Raw genomic sequence first — 17,680 nt, forward strand, 5'->3', positions numbered from 1 at the left:
TTTGTTTAGTCTGGTCCTGTGGTGGGCTATGTGTTTTAATGAGCTGTTGTGTCTCTTGCTCTGTGTGTTGGGGGGTGTGGATTAAGGACAATGCTGGCATGTTGTAACAAGCAGTCTTCTACTCTTATCCCAGGGTCGAATGGGCTGAAGATGTAAATTGCGACAGCTTGTTTATATACGTACACATCTATCAATGGCTGATACCATTAACCCTTAGTAAGGAACTCATGGCAACTGCATTTCCATTGAAGACCATTGAGACAGGATTGTGAGTTACTGGTTGCTACCACGATGTCTGGGACAGTGGTAATAAGGGAGCGTCTCAGTGCTGCAAGCGTGTCTTCATGAACCCTTTGTACACAGCTCTATTAAATATTCAAAGGCGTGATGGTTCAAGCATGAGCTCCAGGGCGTGCTGTATAAAGAAGTCAATAGCAGGACTCATGTGGGCTTGCTATTGATCGGCTGCTCAATAACTTACTTGAGAAAAGACAGACGACGCTCTGGGTGCTTGGATGATGTCACACAGCCTCTTAGGCATCGACAAGCCCCTGTCAGATACCCGGTGAAGAGCTCTTCTCAAACCTTAGCCCACAGGGGGACTCCTCTGCCTTTCCATCGACTCTCCTCGGAACCACATGGACAACACAAAGGGAACAGCAACCCTAATTCTAACTCCAAACCTAGCCGTAACCCTTTTCTGATACAATTGTGTACTTACATATATCATGCAAAAAAGATGTCCACATTTAGGGCATTGTCCCTACTGTCGGACTGGTCCAGTAGGAGGCAGTCACTTTGATCACCAGTGACAGCCAGCCAGCAGCAGCTGCTAAGCATAACAAAAGGACAACATAGGAAAGGCCCTGAATACAAACACGTTCACACCCACCCAACAAAGATCCCTGTGTAAACTATACCATGCAGTCACTGTATTCCTTTCCTGCTCCGTTGAGCTGTACTGCTCATTCACAGCACACCACAGAGGCATGGACTTGAGAGGATGTTATTGCTGAAAACTCTCTTTAGCTCCAATCGTAGAGGTCAAATTCTACATCGAACAGCCTTAACAGGAAGGGGGGGCTGAAACAAAAAACAAACAAAGTGAGGAATTCCAGTCTTATCGTGCCGCCTTTATGAGTAACACAGATTCCTGGCAGTGGGCAGTGATAAGGCAGTTAAATAATACCATTGCACATGAGTGCAGGGATTACTCAGTGAGGAAGCAGGCCAGCTGGAGTTTATTGTCGTCCTCAGACTTGGCACAAGCAGGAAGGTATGTCAGATCCAGCTCCCAGTGACTGTGGCGAAGCAGCGTTTTCAGGACATAGCCGTGAGGTCACCCACACGCCTTCCAATGAACCCTCGCGAGGAGTGGAGCTCCTGAGGGACACGGCTGTGAGGTCACCCACACACCTGCCAATGAACCCTCGCGAGGAGTGGAGCTCCAGACTGAGGGACACGGCTGTGAGGTCACCCACACGCCTTCCAATGAACCCTCGCGAGGAGTGGAGCTCCTGAGGGACACGGCTGTGAGGTCACCCACACACCTGCCAATGAACCCTCGCGAGGAGTGGAGCTCCTGACTGAGGGACATGGCTGTGAGGTCACCCACACACCTTCCAATGAACCCTCGCGAGGAGTGGAGCTCCTGAGGGACACGGCTGTGAGGTCACCCACACACCTGCCAATGAACCCTCGCGAGGAGTGGAGCTCCTGACTGAGGGACACGGCTGTGAGGTCACCCACACGCCTTCCAATGAACCCTCGCGAGGAGTGGAGCTCCTGACTGAGGGACATGGCTGTGAGATCACCCACACACCTGCCAATGAACCCTCGCGAGGAGTGGAGCTCCTGACTGAGGGACATGGCCTGTGAGGTCACCCACACGCCTTCCAATGAACCCTCGCGAGGAGTGGAGCTCCAGACTGAGGGACATGGCCTTGAGGTCACCCACACGCCTTCCAATGAACCCTCGCGAGGAGTGGAGCTCCTGACTGAGGGACACGGCTGTGAGATCACCCACACGCCTTCCAATGAACCCTCGCGAGGAGTGGAGCTCCTGACTGAGGGACATGGCCTTGAGGTCATCCACACGCCTTCCAATGAACCCTCGCGAGGAGTGGAGCTCCAGACTGAGGGACATGGCTGTGAGGTCACCCACACACCTGCCAATGAACCCTCGCGAGGAGTGGAGCTCCAGACTGAGGGACATGGCCTTGAGGTCATCCACACGCCTTCCAATGAACCCTCGCGAGGAGTGGAGCTCCTGACTGAGGGACATGGCCTTGAGGTCATCCACACACCTTCCAATGAACCCTCGCGAGGAGTGGAGCTCCAGACTGAGGGACATGGCTGTGAGATCACCCACACGCCTTCCAATGAACCCTCGCGAGGAGTGGAGCTCCTGACTGAGGGACATGGCTGTGAGATCACCCACACGCCTTCCAATGAACCCTCACGAGGAGTGGAGCTCCTGACTGAGGGACATGGCCTTGAGGTCATCCACACGCCTTCCAATGAACCCTCACGAGGAGTGGAGGGTGTTAGTCCTCAGTCTCTAGCATCATGATGTGTGCTGAGTGTGGGGGGTTAGTCCTCAGTCTCTAGCATCATGATGTGTGCTGAGTGTGGGGGGTTAGTCCTCAGTCTCTAGCATCATGATGTGTGCTGAGTGTGGGGGGTTAGTCCTCAGTCTCTAGCATCATGATGTGTGCTGAGTGTGGGGGGTTAGTCCTCAGTCTCTAGCATCATGATGTGTGCTGAGTGTGGGGGGTTAGTCCTCAGTCTCTAGCATCATGATGTGTGCTGAGTGTGGGGGGGGTGGCTCCAGGGGGCTTTTAGATTTAACTGTGTTTCACTCAGAGCTTTGAAATACTCAATAGAGTAGACATTGCACAATTTCACATTCAACACATTTTTTTTTGCATAATTTTACCGTCACAAAATATGTTCTGTGGTGGGAAAATTCGACTAAGCCAGGAACATTTATTTCAGTTTTCAGGAAACCTCATGCAGTGGGAACAAGGACACCAGGAGAGGTTTTATACAGAACATTGAATTGCTGGTGATCAGATTTTTTCCTCTCAGGGTGACTGTTAAACCAGACACACACGGTACACTGAAAAACCAGGATCACTGCTGAATTACAGGACACAAGTGGACAGCATGCACAACCATCCCATCTGAAATTCTGGCCAGTGTTCTGCCAGGCTCAGAGTGGACTGCTTTCAATATGTTTCATGTTGTGTTTGGGTGTCACACTGCATGCAGAAGGACAAAAAGGAAACAGTTAAAAAAAAACAAAAAAAAACAACCTTCTGTATCCCGTTGTTCAAGAGAAACAGGGTTGTTGTTTTCTGTAAACATTTCCGTTCATCTCACAGTATTGCAATAATAAAAAAAAACTAAGCAATCAATACTGGTGTTAGAAAATCTCAAAATGCTTGTAATACATTTTCTTTTAGAGTCCATAAACAATGCACTCTATTTACACAGAAACAGCAGCTGTGTTGTTAGGGTAAATCAATGTTTCAAGATAATCTATCCCCTGCACACCAGATGAGCAGGGTAATGTGCCGTGTGACAGAGAGCCCCTGTTTGGGTGTAGGGGAGGCTGTTAACTAGCTGTGCTGTTATCAGGGACACTGAAAACAGCGGCCTTGGGGGTGATCACAAGACATGGAGAACATCAACCTCCAAATACGTTCATCACGAGCACTGTCATGACCTGCTCTGTGTGTGTATGTGTGAGGGAGGGGGGGGAGTATGTATTAGTGTGCTCCTCTCACTAAAACACTTAAAAGCTTCCCTTTTTTGGTTCAAAAAGTGTCTCCTCTTGGCTCTTTAGGAGCTCCGGGTGGTCCTGGCGATGGGATATTGATGGTCTTGTCAAGCAGTTAACAGCAGAGGGCTGCTCTAACACCACTAACTTCAGTCATTTACATTAACAGAACAACTCAACGCTCAAGCAAGTCAGTCAGTAATGCTTCTTTTCCACCGGCACTTCAAACATCATCGTCGTCTCAAGTATCTTACTAACATCTTAACAAGTGTGTCTGAGGGTTAGTTACCAGTTAGGGTTAGGATTAGTAACTCATTTATAAAGCTGCACAGGGCTCAGAAACTGCACTGCAAGCTCCTGACGTCTAGTTAGTGCAGCCTGGGAAAATATAAGTGAAGTGAACTGAAGGCAGCAGAGCAGTTAACCAGATCCAGCCTTGGGTAATCCCCCAGTAGTAATTACAGCCTAATACTTGAGTCCCCTGAGTCCCTTTGCCATAGCTTCGTCCTGTACGAGATGCTGAAAGCACAGCATTACTAATAGCAGGCTTGTCTTTTTGGTATCGAGTTTTTATTTTCGGATAGGAAAGCGATCACGGGTCAGATGTACAAGTTTTCAGGACCTGCTTCTCAACTCCGCACAGGCACTTGCTCTGCAAGCCCTGCTGGTTAGAAGTGTCAAGCTGTGCACCTGCTGAAATGGAAAACATTTTAAAGCACAAAAGTGCTGGAACAGAACCCCTGGGAGAGCGATTATGAAGGTATGAATGTATGAGCCGCCCTCAGGCTCTGCAGATTAAGGGGATTTCATAACACACAAACAGGGGGAACAGGATCTCACTTTACAGCAGTCACACAAGGGAACGCTGCAAACGTGATCGTCTGGTATTCTTCTCTTTACACATCATTCAGCCTGGCTTAGTTCATTCCTTATGGAAAGATATAACCTGCGCTGAGCTTCTGCTATCTTTGAAACTTGTGAAAATGCAAATGCATGTTTTGCATGACAGTTAAACTGAGCTAGTGCATACATCCCTAATGAACGAATTACTGCCCAAGAACACGTGGCATTATCTGTCAATGGGAAGAGCTGCTTTGCAAGCAGGAGACTAGGTCTGCACCAGGCTCACATATATATATATAGATTCTAGTGTTACCTGTTATAGATGCAAACTGAGCTTAATGACTCATCTGTATGTGTCTATAGCCCACAGTAATAATGTGGGTTATACCCACTCTAGGGTATATTTATGTTCAGGGGGCACATGTTTTTTCAGTTTTTCTTTTTTGTTCTTGTTTAGCCATTGTTTTCCCAAGCCTTATAGAGGTGCAGAATCGAACACGACTGGGTAGATGTACTCTTTGATCAGCTTCATTTTATGTATGTACAAAAAAATTCTAATTAAATTGGTGATGATACAAAACAGGCTTGACAAATAGCCAGTGGAACAGCACCTGTGCAGTGAGGGACTGGGGCCCTCGCAGCTCGGATGTGCCAGTGGAACAGCACCTGTGCAGAGAGGGACTGGGGCCCTCGCAGCTCGGATGTGCCAGTGGAACAGCACCTGTGCAGTGAGGGACTGGGGCCCTCGCAGCTCGGATGTGCCAGTGGAACAGCACCTGTGCAGTGAGGGACTGGGGCCCTCGCAGCTCGGATGTGCCAGTGGAACAGCACCTGTGCAGTGAGGGACTGGGGCCCTCGCAGCTCGGATGTGCCAGTGGAACAGCACCTGTGCAGTGAGGGACTGGGGCCCTCGCAGCTCGGATGTGCCAGTGGAACAGCACCTGTGCAGTGAGGGACTGGGGCCCTCGCAGCTCGGATGTGCCAGTGGAACAGCACCTGTGCAGTGAGGGACTGGGGCCCTCGCAGCTCGGATGTGCCAGTGGAACAGCACCTGTGCAGTGAGGGACTGGGGCCCTCGCAGCTCGGATGTGCCAGTGGAACAGCACCTGTGCAGTGAGGGACTGGGGCCCTCGCAGCTCGGATGTGCCAGTGGAACAGCACCTGTGCAGTGAGGGACTGGGGCCCTCGCAGCTCGGATGTGCCAGTGGAACAGCACCTGTGCAGTGAGGGACTGGGGCCCTCGCAGCTCGGATGTGCCAGTGGAACAGCACCTGTGCAGTGAGGGACTGGGGCCCTCGCAGCTCGGATGTGCCAGTGGAACAGCACCTGTGCAGTGAGGGACTGGGGCCCTCGCAGCTCGGATGTGCCAGTGGAACAGCACCTGTGCAGTGAGGGACTGGGGCCCTCGCAGCTCGGATGTGCCAGTGGAACAGCACCTGTGCAGTGAGGGACTGGGGCCCTCGCAGCTCGGATGTGCCAGTGGAACAGCACCTGTGCAGTGAGGGACTGGGGCCCTCGCAGCTCGGATGTGCCAGTGGAACAGCACCTGTGCAGTGAGGGACTGGGGCCCTCGCAGCTCGGATGTGCCAGTGGAACAGCACCTGTGCAGTGAGGGACTGGGGCCCTCGCAGCTCGGATGTGCCAGTGGAACAGCACCTGTGCAGTGAGGGACTGGGGCCCTCGCAGCGGATGTGCCAGTGGAACAGCACCTGTGCAGTGAGGGACTGGGGCCCTCGCAGCCGGATGTGCCAGCAGAAAGAGGTGTTCCTCAGACTGGAGCTCTTCTGTCTTGTTGAGGGACTGGGGCCCTCGCAGCTCGGATGTGCCAGTGGAATTTCATACATAAGCTTCAATGTCGTTTTCCATCCCCGTACAACTACACAGTTACTCTCGCAGCCCTGACTCCATGATCAGCACAAAGGATATTCCACTCGGAGAATACAACAAGGGCTGCATCCTTTTTTGGGGAGGGAAAAGCATGCTCCCCGAAGAAACGTATTTATCAGCATTGCAATGATATGAAAAGAATGCTCTGCGGAACAAAGTGCGAGAGAAAAGTTGTAACTGAATACTGCTGAACCCTTTCATGAATATTAGAAATGCTTAAAAACAAAAATAGTTTTGGAAACATAATAAGAAATGTATTATATTGGGGGGGATTACACTATTTGCATCTTCCATATGTCCCGCAGCTCGGATGTGCCAGTGGAACAGCACCTGTGCAGTGAGGGAGGGCCCTGGGGATGTGCCCTCGCCTGTGCAGTGAGGGACTGGGGCCCTCGCAGCTCGGATGTGCCAGGAACAGCACCTGTGCAGGGAGGGACTGGGGCCCTCGCAGCTCGGATGTGCCAGTGGAACAGCACCTGTGCTGAGGGACTGGGGCCCTCGCAGCTCGGATGTGCCAAAACCTGTGCAACTGGGGCCCTCGCAGCTCGGAAAACCTGTGCAGTGAACTGGGGCCCTCGCAGCTCGGAAACAGCACCTGTGCAGTGAGGGACTGGGGCCCTCGCAGCTCGGATGTGCCAGTGGAACAGCACCTGTGCAGTGAGGGACTGGGGCCCTCGCAGCCGGATGTGCCAGTGGAACAGCACCTGTGCAGTGAGGGACTGGGGCCCTCGCAGCTCGGATGTGCCAGTGGAACAGCACCTGTGCAGTGCACTCACACACAAAGCCTGGAATAGAAGCCTAACCTGGTGTGAGGTTTTACAAGCATGGCTCAGAGATCTGAAGAGTTAAAGAGCTCTCTCCCTCTCTCAATGTGTGTGTTGCAAGAAGGTTCCCTGGCTGTCCTCCAGCGATTAGCATACAGCTGTGCAGAACAGTCACTGCCTTTGTCAAAACGATACAGTTCAGAAGAATTTCAGTACAACTGCCAACTCATCAAACCTCTCCCACAGTCAGCAGCCCTTCGCGCGCTTTTCTGGGCGGCACAGTAATCACCAGGAAGGAACAAAGGGCCAGAGGTGAAAGTTTCAGGGCGTGACCGAGTGTTTGTGCACCTGTGCAGTGAGGGACTGGGGCCCTCGCCCCCCCCTCCCCCCCAGCCCTGTGCAGTGAGGGACTGGGGCCCTCCCCCCCCCCCTGGGGCCCTCGCAGCTCGGATGTGCCAGTGGAACAGCACCTGTGCAGTGAGGGACTGGGGCCCTCGCAGCTCGGATGTGCCAGTGGAACAGCACCTGTGCAAAGAGGGACTGGGGCCCTCGCAGCTCGGATGTGCCAGTGGAACAGCACCTGTGCAGTGAGGGACTGGGGCCCTCGCAGCTCGGATGTGCCAGTGGAACAGCAGCTGTCCTCCAGCGATTGAGCTGGGAACTGGGGCCCTCGCAGCTCGATATGTGCCAGAAGAATTTCAGTACACCTGTCCACTCATCAAACCTCTGGGGCCAAGGGCGCAGCTTTTCTGGGCCATGCTCCCCGAACAGTACACATACTACTGGGGCCCTCGCAGCTCGGATGTGCCAGTGGACTGACAGCACCTGTGCAGATAGGGGAGGGAAAAACAAAAATAGTTTTGGACAGAAACTCTGAGACTGGAGCCCTTCTTGTCTTGGACACAGAGCTCTACCCTCGACAATGCTTGCCTCGGATTCACCTTGTCTGACACCGTCACCCCTTACCCAGCTGGTCTCATGCCTACACGGTGTGGACACGAACAGATCATGTCTCCAAAGAATGTCTATCCCTACTGCTGTTATTTATAAACGTAATCTGCCTGTGTGTCTTACACTATTTGCTTTCATACTATAATGTCTCCGTATTCAAGGGAGTTTTTGTTGATGGCAGCATTCACGTTCAGTAATGGTTCGTTACATAATAACCCTGGTGATACTTGCACACCAGTTACTTCCCAATTGTCGAACTCAACTTGTTCCTTGGAGTTATCTACCTGAGAAAATGCAGACATGCACACGCAGAGCATCACACACAAAGCCTGGAATAGAAGCCTAACCTGGTGTGAGGTTTTACAAGCATGGCTCAGAGATCTGAAGAGTTAAAGAGCTCTCTCCCTCTCTCAATGTGTGTGTTGCAAGAAGGTTCCCTGGCTGTCCTCCAGCGATTAGCATACAGCTGTGCAGAACAGTCACTGCCTTTGTCAAAACGATACAGTTCAGAAGAATTTCAGTACAACTGCCAACTCATCAAACCTCTCCCACAGTCAGCAGCCCTTCGCGCGCTTTTCTGGGCGGCACAGTAATCACCAGGAAGGAACAAAGGGCCAGAGGTGAAAGTTTCAGGGCGTACCCACTTTTCCTCAGGGACCGCGAGGCACTGGCTGAGCAATGGCGAGACAAGCCCAATGCTTTGTTCTCACATCACCAGGACCAGGTTGGCTGCAGGGACTCATCACTATCTCTACACTATTGAAAGTGGTCAAGTTATAAAACACGTCGCCTGAGGGAATGTGAGAATAGAAAACAGCTGTTAGGAAACATGAGTGTCTATGAGACAACGACTAGGATACTCTTGATGACTAAGGAATAATTATATATATATATATATCTATATATATTATATATATATATATATATATATAAATATATATATATAGACAGACAGACACACACACATTTTTAAATACAGATGGATAAGCCCTCAAACACAACATGCAAAGCTGACAAGCATTATATAAAATGTATTGTTTGACAAGGAACCTCAAGGTACTCAAGCGGCTTGTCATTCAGTGCAGGCTGCTGCTGATGGGCTGTCATCGGCCTCCTCACTACAATCCAGTCTGACAGCTGCCAATGAGGCCCTGGTGGACAAGTTGGGTTTTACTGTACAGCTGTGAAATACCACACTGCCAGGGTCTGACTGAAGCCACCTCTTACTGTATCACTCACCTGTGCTGTGCTGTGAAGGGTTAGTTTAGCATGTTTTTTTTTAATATGCTTTACCTCTCTGAGCTTTGCAGTCCTTTCACGATGCTTTATTACCCTTTGCTGTGCTTTTACTATGGGACGCTTCCATAAGGGAGGCCTCTTTGCGTTTGGCTTGATTATGCAACGGGGCTGCTGGGCAGTTCCATGGCCTGGACCCCCTTCCCATCCCAACACTACTGCATGGAACAGCAGATCAGAACCTCACTGCACAATAGCGCTCTGCAGCAGGTGCTGCAAACGCACATCAACCTCATTAAATCATAAACATACACAATAAAGACTTATTACACTTGAAGACAGATTTTAATCTCGCTTCCTTCATACATCATCTTAAACATACAGCGTACTCAACACAAGGGTTACGAGATTCTAGTGACAGATCTTCCAGTATGGTACAGGCACTCATCTCTCCTCCTGTCTGGACAGCTCTCCATACTAGAACATACCTGCATCTTAAACCATTTCCAATCAGCATAGCGTAGAATGAGGAATCCACAAGCTTCTTTCACAGACCCCTAATCTTGGCCTACCTAGCATTACCTTCCTTTAGGTGCTCCAAGCTTACTGCTCATGGCGGGGGGGTCTGTGAAGCCAGCTGATCAGAGATTAAAAATCGAATCAGATGCATGTATAAACCGTTGAATACAGGAGGCAGGAATGAGTCCATTTCTCCTTCTCAGGCTGTGCAGAGAAGAAGCTGGGGTGTCGATCTGCAATCCAGACATGCAAAGAGCTTGCTTGTGATAAACACTCTGCACCTGACAGTGTTCTCCAACCCCAGAGAAGTGTAACTTTAAACATTCCCACCAGCCCTCCATTCACCAGCACAGGACCATAGAGCCACCACTGAAGAGAACAAGGCAGACAGGGGACATCTAGTGGTTGAAACTGGAATTAGATGTTAGAACCAGGACATTATGGAGATGCAATCTAATTTTGGTAATTGAATAATATTACAAATAAAAAATTTAAACAAAATTAACTTTCTACTGGTCGAGAAAAGGGCGCAGACACACTGTTTAAGTGATTGTATTGGTTTGCCTTTTAGTTTAAATTTTCTAAATGCACCTCTGGAGTGATTCATAGTTATATAGATAATGCGTTTGTAAAGACAAATAAATCATCATTCAAGATATATACTTAACAAATGCAACAAAGGATTAAACACACACCCACTACCTGATTAACAAAGTCAGTCACCATAAAGAAAATAAGCACATTTCTAACCAAACCCATTGGTCATTTTTTAAACTTGTGCTAATACATATTGACTTGCTTCAGAGCGCTGCTGGCAGCTTCCTGGTTTATAATGCTCCATTAGTTATGATTAGCTGTACAGTGAGTTCAGCCTCCACCCACCACTGTCAACAGTGAGCTCCTGGTTACTAAGGATACTAAAGAAGGAAAAAAATAATCTTTCTGTTTTACAAAGCAAACATCGCTTATCGGGAGGGGTCCCCCCCCCAGATAACAGGTTCAAAGCAGATTGAAAACTGGCCTGACCAAGTAAAAACATGTTTCTTTCCCACCCTATCACAGAGTACAGAATTACTCAGCTTTAATACCAAGAGAGAAAAACAAATGGGAGAGTTCTCAGGCAGACATAACAAAAAAAGGTATTAAACCAGTCTCTAAGCATCTTTCAACAAGGTCATAATCAAAGAGGCATGTATCGAGTCAGAGAAACATTCAACCTACAGATGGCTTGCTGCTGAGGATGTGCCTGGGTCCTGTTCATTCCACTGAAGACGAACTGCAAGGTGTCCTTGTCCTTCTCTTCATTGCACTCGAGACAGACTGCAAGGTGTCCTTGTCCCAACGCATTTGCAAAACATCAGTCTGTAGAATTTGAGTCAGCTAGAATCCAGGAACAGCACAGCCCTTTCTCACTGAATAGTGTTGTTAATATTTTAGGATTAAAATCACCAAACAGAAAGGATGTCGCATTTAAAGAAAGAATCCTGCATGTTATGGAACCCTTTCTGCAAGAGCCACGTTTTTAAAAACGCTTACACAGGAACGTCTTTCCTTTATGTGTGTTTTCCTGCCTTTGCTATAATGTGGGGAAATTAAAGGGCATTGAAGTTTATCGGATCATTTCATTTTAATGAGGTCTAAGTGCATTAGAATAGGCAGGGAGTGTGTTACTCAACACTGCCGATTGGAACTGGCAAATATTCCTGGATACCTGTGGTTACCCGATGCCAAGGAGAAAGGGGGGGTGAGATCATATTAGCATGTTTCATCAGGAAGTGTACAGCAAATAAGAGAGCCTGGACGTGGCACTTAACCCTGTCCACTCCGAAAGCTGCTCTCAGTGAAGAAGGGTGTGGATCACAGGGGGCAGGAGTCTGAAAGATCTGCTTTGGGTTTTTCAGGGTGCTGCAAGCACACAGCAGCAGCATGAGGGCATGTCTTTGGGGACTGGTAATGAGAAATGAGGATGACTCATTCAAGGGTAGAGATTGCACTTCAACATGCAATGTAGGGCAGCATGAAGCACTCAATAACATCAGCACACTACTTAAAAGGTCTTTACATAAACCCTTCATAATGGGTTTTTCCTCTCCCGGCAGTCTTGCTCTGACTCAGCGATTCACAACCTTTAATAAAGGAGAACTGACCAATATAGGTATATGCACTGTTACTGCACTACCCCACTCTATACTATTAGCAGAACATCAAAAGGTCACAGTAATTGAAAATGACTGGGTGTGATAACAGGGGAAACACCTGAAAAGAACAGCTGCAAAGTAACATGAATTTCAAGAGATTCGTAGGATGGCAAATGATGTGAATAACAAATGTATTTCTTGTGATTTTGTTGTAGGTTTTTTTTCCCCAGAACCGAGGCCACAAATAACTATTGAATTCAAGTGGAACACCACAAGAATACTAGCCAACAGGGATTCACAGCCATTATTTTAAAGCGTAACCCTTGTTGTAAAGGCAACGAAAAACATGGATCACTTCCACTTTGGGGTGCTATTGTTTGCACTTAACCAATATGTTTTCCTCACACACAGTGCCATCACCTGGTAGAATGCTGTAATTGCAGATTTTTTAAATTTTTTTTTTTTTAAGGGATAGTTAAATGTGAATATTGTGCAGGTGACAACCCACAAGACTGAACAAAAGAAACACAAACAAAACCCTTTTTTTAAAACCCACATTCCTTTAATTTAAGGCTGCAGCTCGACTACACAAAGACACAATTTGAAACATCCTTATAATGTACAATGAAGATAAAAATTTACAGTGAGAGGTCAACTCTCTTGCAAAGCAATATTCATATTACAGGAATACAGGACCTTTCAGAAAAAGACAAGTATCCAAAATACTGCAGCCACGTTCAGTGATGGACAGGCCAACGCCACGAGCAGCAGCCCTTTCTTCCTGCAAATCTGCAGCTGCAAAGATAAGCAAGTTCGCAGAACCATCCTAATTTGTATTATTATTATCTATTTATTATTCATTGTCAAGAAAAAAAAAAAACAAAAACACAAAGTTTGGTTTAATGCAACCTTATTTAAGACTTTGGCACCTGAAGTTTACAGAATATACAGAATTTGAGAAATTATACTTAATTGCACTACAAAAAAAAAAGGGGGCTAACACCTTCAAACTGGAGGAGAGCTTCAAGTGCTGTAAATTACAGAGCTGGGTTCAGATCTGCTGGTGCCCTGCCTCGGTGCTCAATGCTTTTATAGATCATTACGTCCCTCGTGGTGTGGAAATAAGTAAAAGATAAAGAAATGTGGGCTACGTTCTCCGATATTTATTAGAATGATTTCAGGAACAACACAGCACTGAAGATTTAACCAAAGGCTGCCCGGGTCAGACCCTGGCCTTGCACTAATCCAGAGGAGAGCAGTGCTCTTGGGATTCTCCAGGGCGCTCCGGTCAGATGAAACCTCGCAGGTCCAGTTCAAGGACCGTGGCTCTGTGATCCAGTGTCCCACTCGTAGGGCTGGTGCGTTAAACACCATTGGTGTGCACAGAGCGATTATTCTATTATAAAACGGTTGGTTACTGCACCTTAGTGTGTCTGATAACAAGAAACCAGACATGCACAGCCAATGGAATCTGAACACAGACAGCTGTGCTGTCAATACCTGAACTGAAGCATCACTGAACACTGCCTTATACTGCCTTATATATAGGGGGGGGGGGGGGGGGGGGGGGGGGGGGGGGGGCTAAGTGTGCCAGTCCAGCTGGGCTTCAGCCTCCTGCAGCTAAATTAAGTCGAGTCTAAAAGATAACTGCAAATCAGCATGCAGGAAATCCAACAGAACAAAACTAAAAGCAGTGCCTGAAAGATTTGCCCAATTTAATTCTAAAATATCTCTCTCTATATATATTTTATCCCATACAAATGCAGATGCCTTTTTCACTGCTCAGTGAACACTAGAGATCTGACCAGCTTCTCTCTCCTCCTTTCCAAGAACAGCAAGAAACAAAAAGTGTGCAGCCCCAAACCCTGCCATTCAGAGGCAGTTTCCAACCACACTGTATCCATTTAAAATTAAAAATAATGAATCTCTCTCTCTCTCTCTCTATATATATATACACACACACTAATTATTCCTCTGCGTGTGTCACTCGGTCCACATTCAACCAGCTAGCTTAACTGGCAACTTTACAATGCAGTCTTTAACCCTTTCAAATAGAAAGTTTTCATTGAAATGCGTTGGTTTGAAGGTTTAGCCCCTGTGCTTGTGCCTAACGATTAACAAGGTGCAACAACGTGCGAGAGTGCGGAGTTGGGGTGGGCTCTCTAAAGCTCTTATTTAGAAGAGGTCAAATGGGTTCCAATTCTATACTACACTTCAAAACAATTCTCTACGCTTCATATATATATATATATATATTCTATAGATATATATATCTATATATATATAGAAGAAAAAAGAAGAAACAAGAAACGTCTCTGCATTCCTTTCACAATGTAGACGGGTAAGCCGTGGGTAATACAGCACCTGAATCTCCATGGTGATGCAGATCAGCAAGGATCATAAATGGCTATACGAGATCCTGAACCAATCTGTCTGCCCAGGTGCCACACTGAGGGCCTCTACAGTGACATGGCTGAGGAGCTCAACAGCTGCAGTGGACTGGCAGCATGCCGGAGAAAGCCACCGTGTCATCGCCCCCATGACCCTGCTTGCCCCGTTACCCCACACAGATCACTTTCACAGCACTCAGGACAGAGGGAGCACTGCATGCCAGTGCTGCAGCAGTTAGCACGCTGTGGACACTCTCACAGCACACCACAGTAAATCTAATAAATAAGACACGCTGCTCCTTCAGCTCCTGAATGAACCACACCCTCCCCCTCCAAGAAAACCTGCTGTTTCAGCAAGAGCCGCCAGCTGCACCGGCTTTACCTCAGGGAATCGCTGCTATCAGACCCTTCTAGCAGCCTGTCAATGCAAAGCATCTGATAAGCGAGGGCAAGGCCGCTCAATCACTACATGACTATACAGCTTATTTCCTGCATCATAGAAGATGTACAATTTGGCAGAAACTACTAAGAACACCGATGATGTTTGGAATAAAGTAGAGTAAAGCCAACTTAGAGAAGCAAAGGCACCGGGGGCATTTTCAAAGCTCTTTACTCCAAAGTGTTAATTACAAAATAATATTACAAAAACCATCACAAAATGCTGTACTTAATATCCGATACTTAATACAATTAGAACTTTACAACCTTAAAAAAAAAAATAATAATAATAATAATAATATTCACACTGTTGGGTGAAAAACTGAAAAAAAACCCAAAATGATTAGAAAATAAATGCATGTATAATGTTCGTGAGGATTCCGCATTGCAACACCTAGATATTCTTGCATTTCAACACACTGCTTTACAGCAGACACTAGAAAGCATGTGTCATGCTAACAACACAGTGTGAAAGCATGGCGGGCACTACTGTTACAGTCTGTGCAGCCTGACTGCCAGCTCTCACTGAACCCATCACACGGCATGCTGTCTGCCAGCAGAGACTGGCACAAGTGAAACACTCTGCTATCACACAGTGAACTATGCGACTGGCTTGTTGCAACCACGCTGGGACAGTACATGCAATCTGCTGCGTGCGATGAAGCTCTTTTTTGAACGACAGCGAATCACCTGCAACTCCCTCTCCGTGCAGGGCGGGCTTAACAAACTGCCGCAGCAGCTATCAACCCTCTCTGAACACGTGGAGTTGAACAGGCTCAGTCGTGACGCTCCCTGGGACAGGCTGGGACAGGCAGCCAGCAGCACCACCCCTGTTATTCAGATGGGTGCCCCACAATGCCAAGGGCTTTTCCATACATTAACTAGTCATTGAGACAAGCTGATCTGCTTCAAAATGGGTAGCTTTTAAAAATGTTTTGCTCATTACCTGTATTTCTACATATTTGGGGAGATCTGCAAAAAAGCTTTTTTTTTTTTTTTTTTGGCTTACAAAAATAGACAACCAAGGTTTTTTTTTCGTTTTTTTTTTAAAAACATGAAAAGATGCCAGTGCTATCTAGTTTAATAAAGAACAAAAGAAAACAGGCACGAGCAAACAAAACACAAAAGAAGCACATCTGAGTGCTAAGCTGCTATTTACAAACGATGTACGATCTGCTAAGAGAGCCGAGACTCAGGGTAATAATAAAACACTGCTAGGAAGCAAAGCAGATTTTTTTTTTGTTTTTTTTGCAATATAAACATATAATCTCACACTTCAAATCAAGCAACGTTCAATCTGTGCCATTTCAAAACATATCCTTAAACCAAAAAACAAGTCCATCTTTAAAGCATCCCCCGGTATATATACACACACACCTCTTACTTTTAATTTGTTCCTGTTTGTTTTATTAATTTATTAATTTATTTACTAACCCGATTTCAGTCCAGCAGTCTTTTTTGAGATGAAAACCATCTCAAAAAAAGATGAAAAAATTTTTTTTTTCTTTTTAACTTTCAAACAATATTAAGAAAGCAAAGCTTCAAGTCATTATTTCCCTCTCCCTCTTTCCCCCCTTTTCCCAGCATGTTAGTTAGCCTGGCCGAGGGGGGGGTTGACCTGTGGGGCTGACCGGTCGTTGGTCAGTGTTCTGCGTAGCTGCACTCCATGCCGGATCATGCTCAGCATGTCACCGCCGGACGGCTGCTCTGCCGCTGGTGGAGGAGGCTCAGGGGAGAGGGAGTTGGTGATGACGGGGTGCTGCTTCTCCGAGGGGGCCCGGGCTTGGACATGCTGCTGGTGCTTCTGGCTGAGCAGTGCATGCTGCTGATGATAGTGAAGCTGCTGCTGTTGCTGCTGATGGTACTGAAGCTGCTGCTGTCTGTTCATGGTGTACAGCTGATCCATGCTGCCGTGCGCTTGGCTGGGTATGGAGGAGTAGTAGGGCGAGGAGGTGGAGCTCAGGCTCTGCGTGGAGGTGCACAAGCTGTTCTTCATGTGGACCAGATCGGACTGCGCGTTTACCAGCTTGTCACTGTCGCTGCGCCCTGCCCCCAGCGTGCCGATGCCCGTCCCAGAGGAGGTGGCGGGAGGGGGGGCCTTCATGGGCACCTGGGGGGTGCAGATGGGGATGGGCACGCCCCCGCTGAGGGTGCCCCGGCGGAAGTTGGGCTTGCTGGAGGGCTTGCGGCGGATGGTGGCCACGTGTGGCGAGGGGACGATGGGCTCGGGGGCTGCCAGCAGGCTGACGGTGGACGCGGGCCGCTTGCTCTGGAACATCTTGCGGTAGTTGAGGCTGATGTCGCTGTGGCGCGGGATGGTGGAGGATTTGTCGAAATCCACCTGGTCACGGAGCTCCTCGCCTCCGTGCAGGGAGATGGAGTCGTAGTCTGCAAGTGAGGAGGAGGAAGAAGAGGGATCAAACAAGGAACAGTACACACACGGGGCAGCTTGTTCTTGTAACCTCGACAGGGCTAAATCTTGGTGCTTGTTAATAGCAAGAGCTGATTGACCCAAACCTGCATTTGTTCAGAGGCGCAAAACATTCTGAGACCTAAAGTAGAAAGCTGCATCTTCAGCAGTAACGATCACTAAGGGACAAGGTAGTGTAAAATGAGATCACAATTCCAATTGCTGCCATACAGAATGGGGGGCTTGTTTTAAAACTCTGCCAAACCAAGCTCAGCGGTGCCGACTAGTGTGTACAAATAAATAATGCACTGTACAAGAGG

The 17,680-nt window shown here is 47.9% G+C and overlaps 1 protein-coding gene across 1 annotated transcript in view; it reads right to left on the reverse strand.

Moving 5' to 3' along the window:
• Window positions 1–14,418: 14,418 nt before the first annotated feature.
• The window catches only part of mtss1 (MTSS I-BAR domain containing 1), a 28,217-nt gene continuing 24,955 nt past the window's right edge, over window positions 14,419–17,680 (reverse strand). Inside the window, exon 13 of the mRNA XM_041224577.1 lies at window positions 14,419–17,338. Coding sequence (XP_041080511.1) covers window positions 16,539–17,338 — 800 coding nt within the window. The 3' untranslated portion in view covers window positions 14,419–16,538. The remainder of the gene's footprint in view (window positions 17,339–17,680) is intronic.

Source organism: Polyodon spathula, chromosome 23, assembly GCF_017654505.1.
Source record: "Polyodon spathula isolate WHYD16114869_AA chromosome 23, ASM1765450v1, whole genome shotgun sequence".
NCBI classification, from domain to species: domain Eukaryota; kingdom Metazoa; phylum Chordata; class Actinopteri; order Acipenseriformes; family Polyodontidae; genus Polyodon; species Polyodon spathula.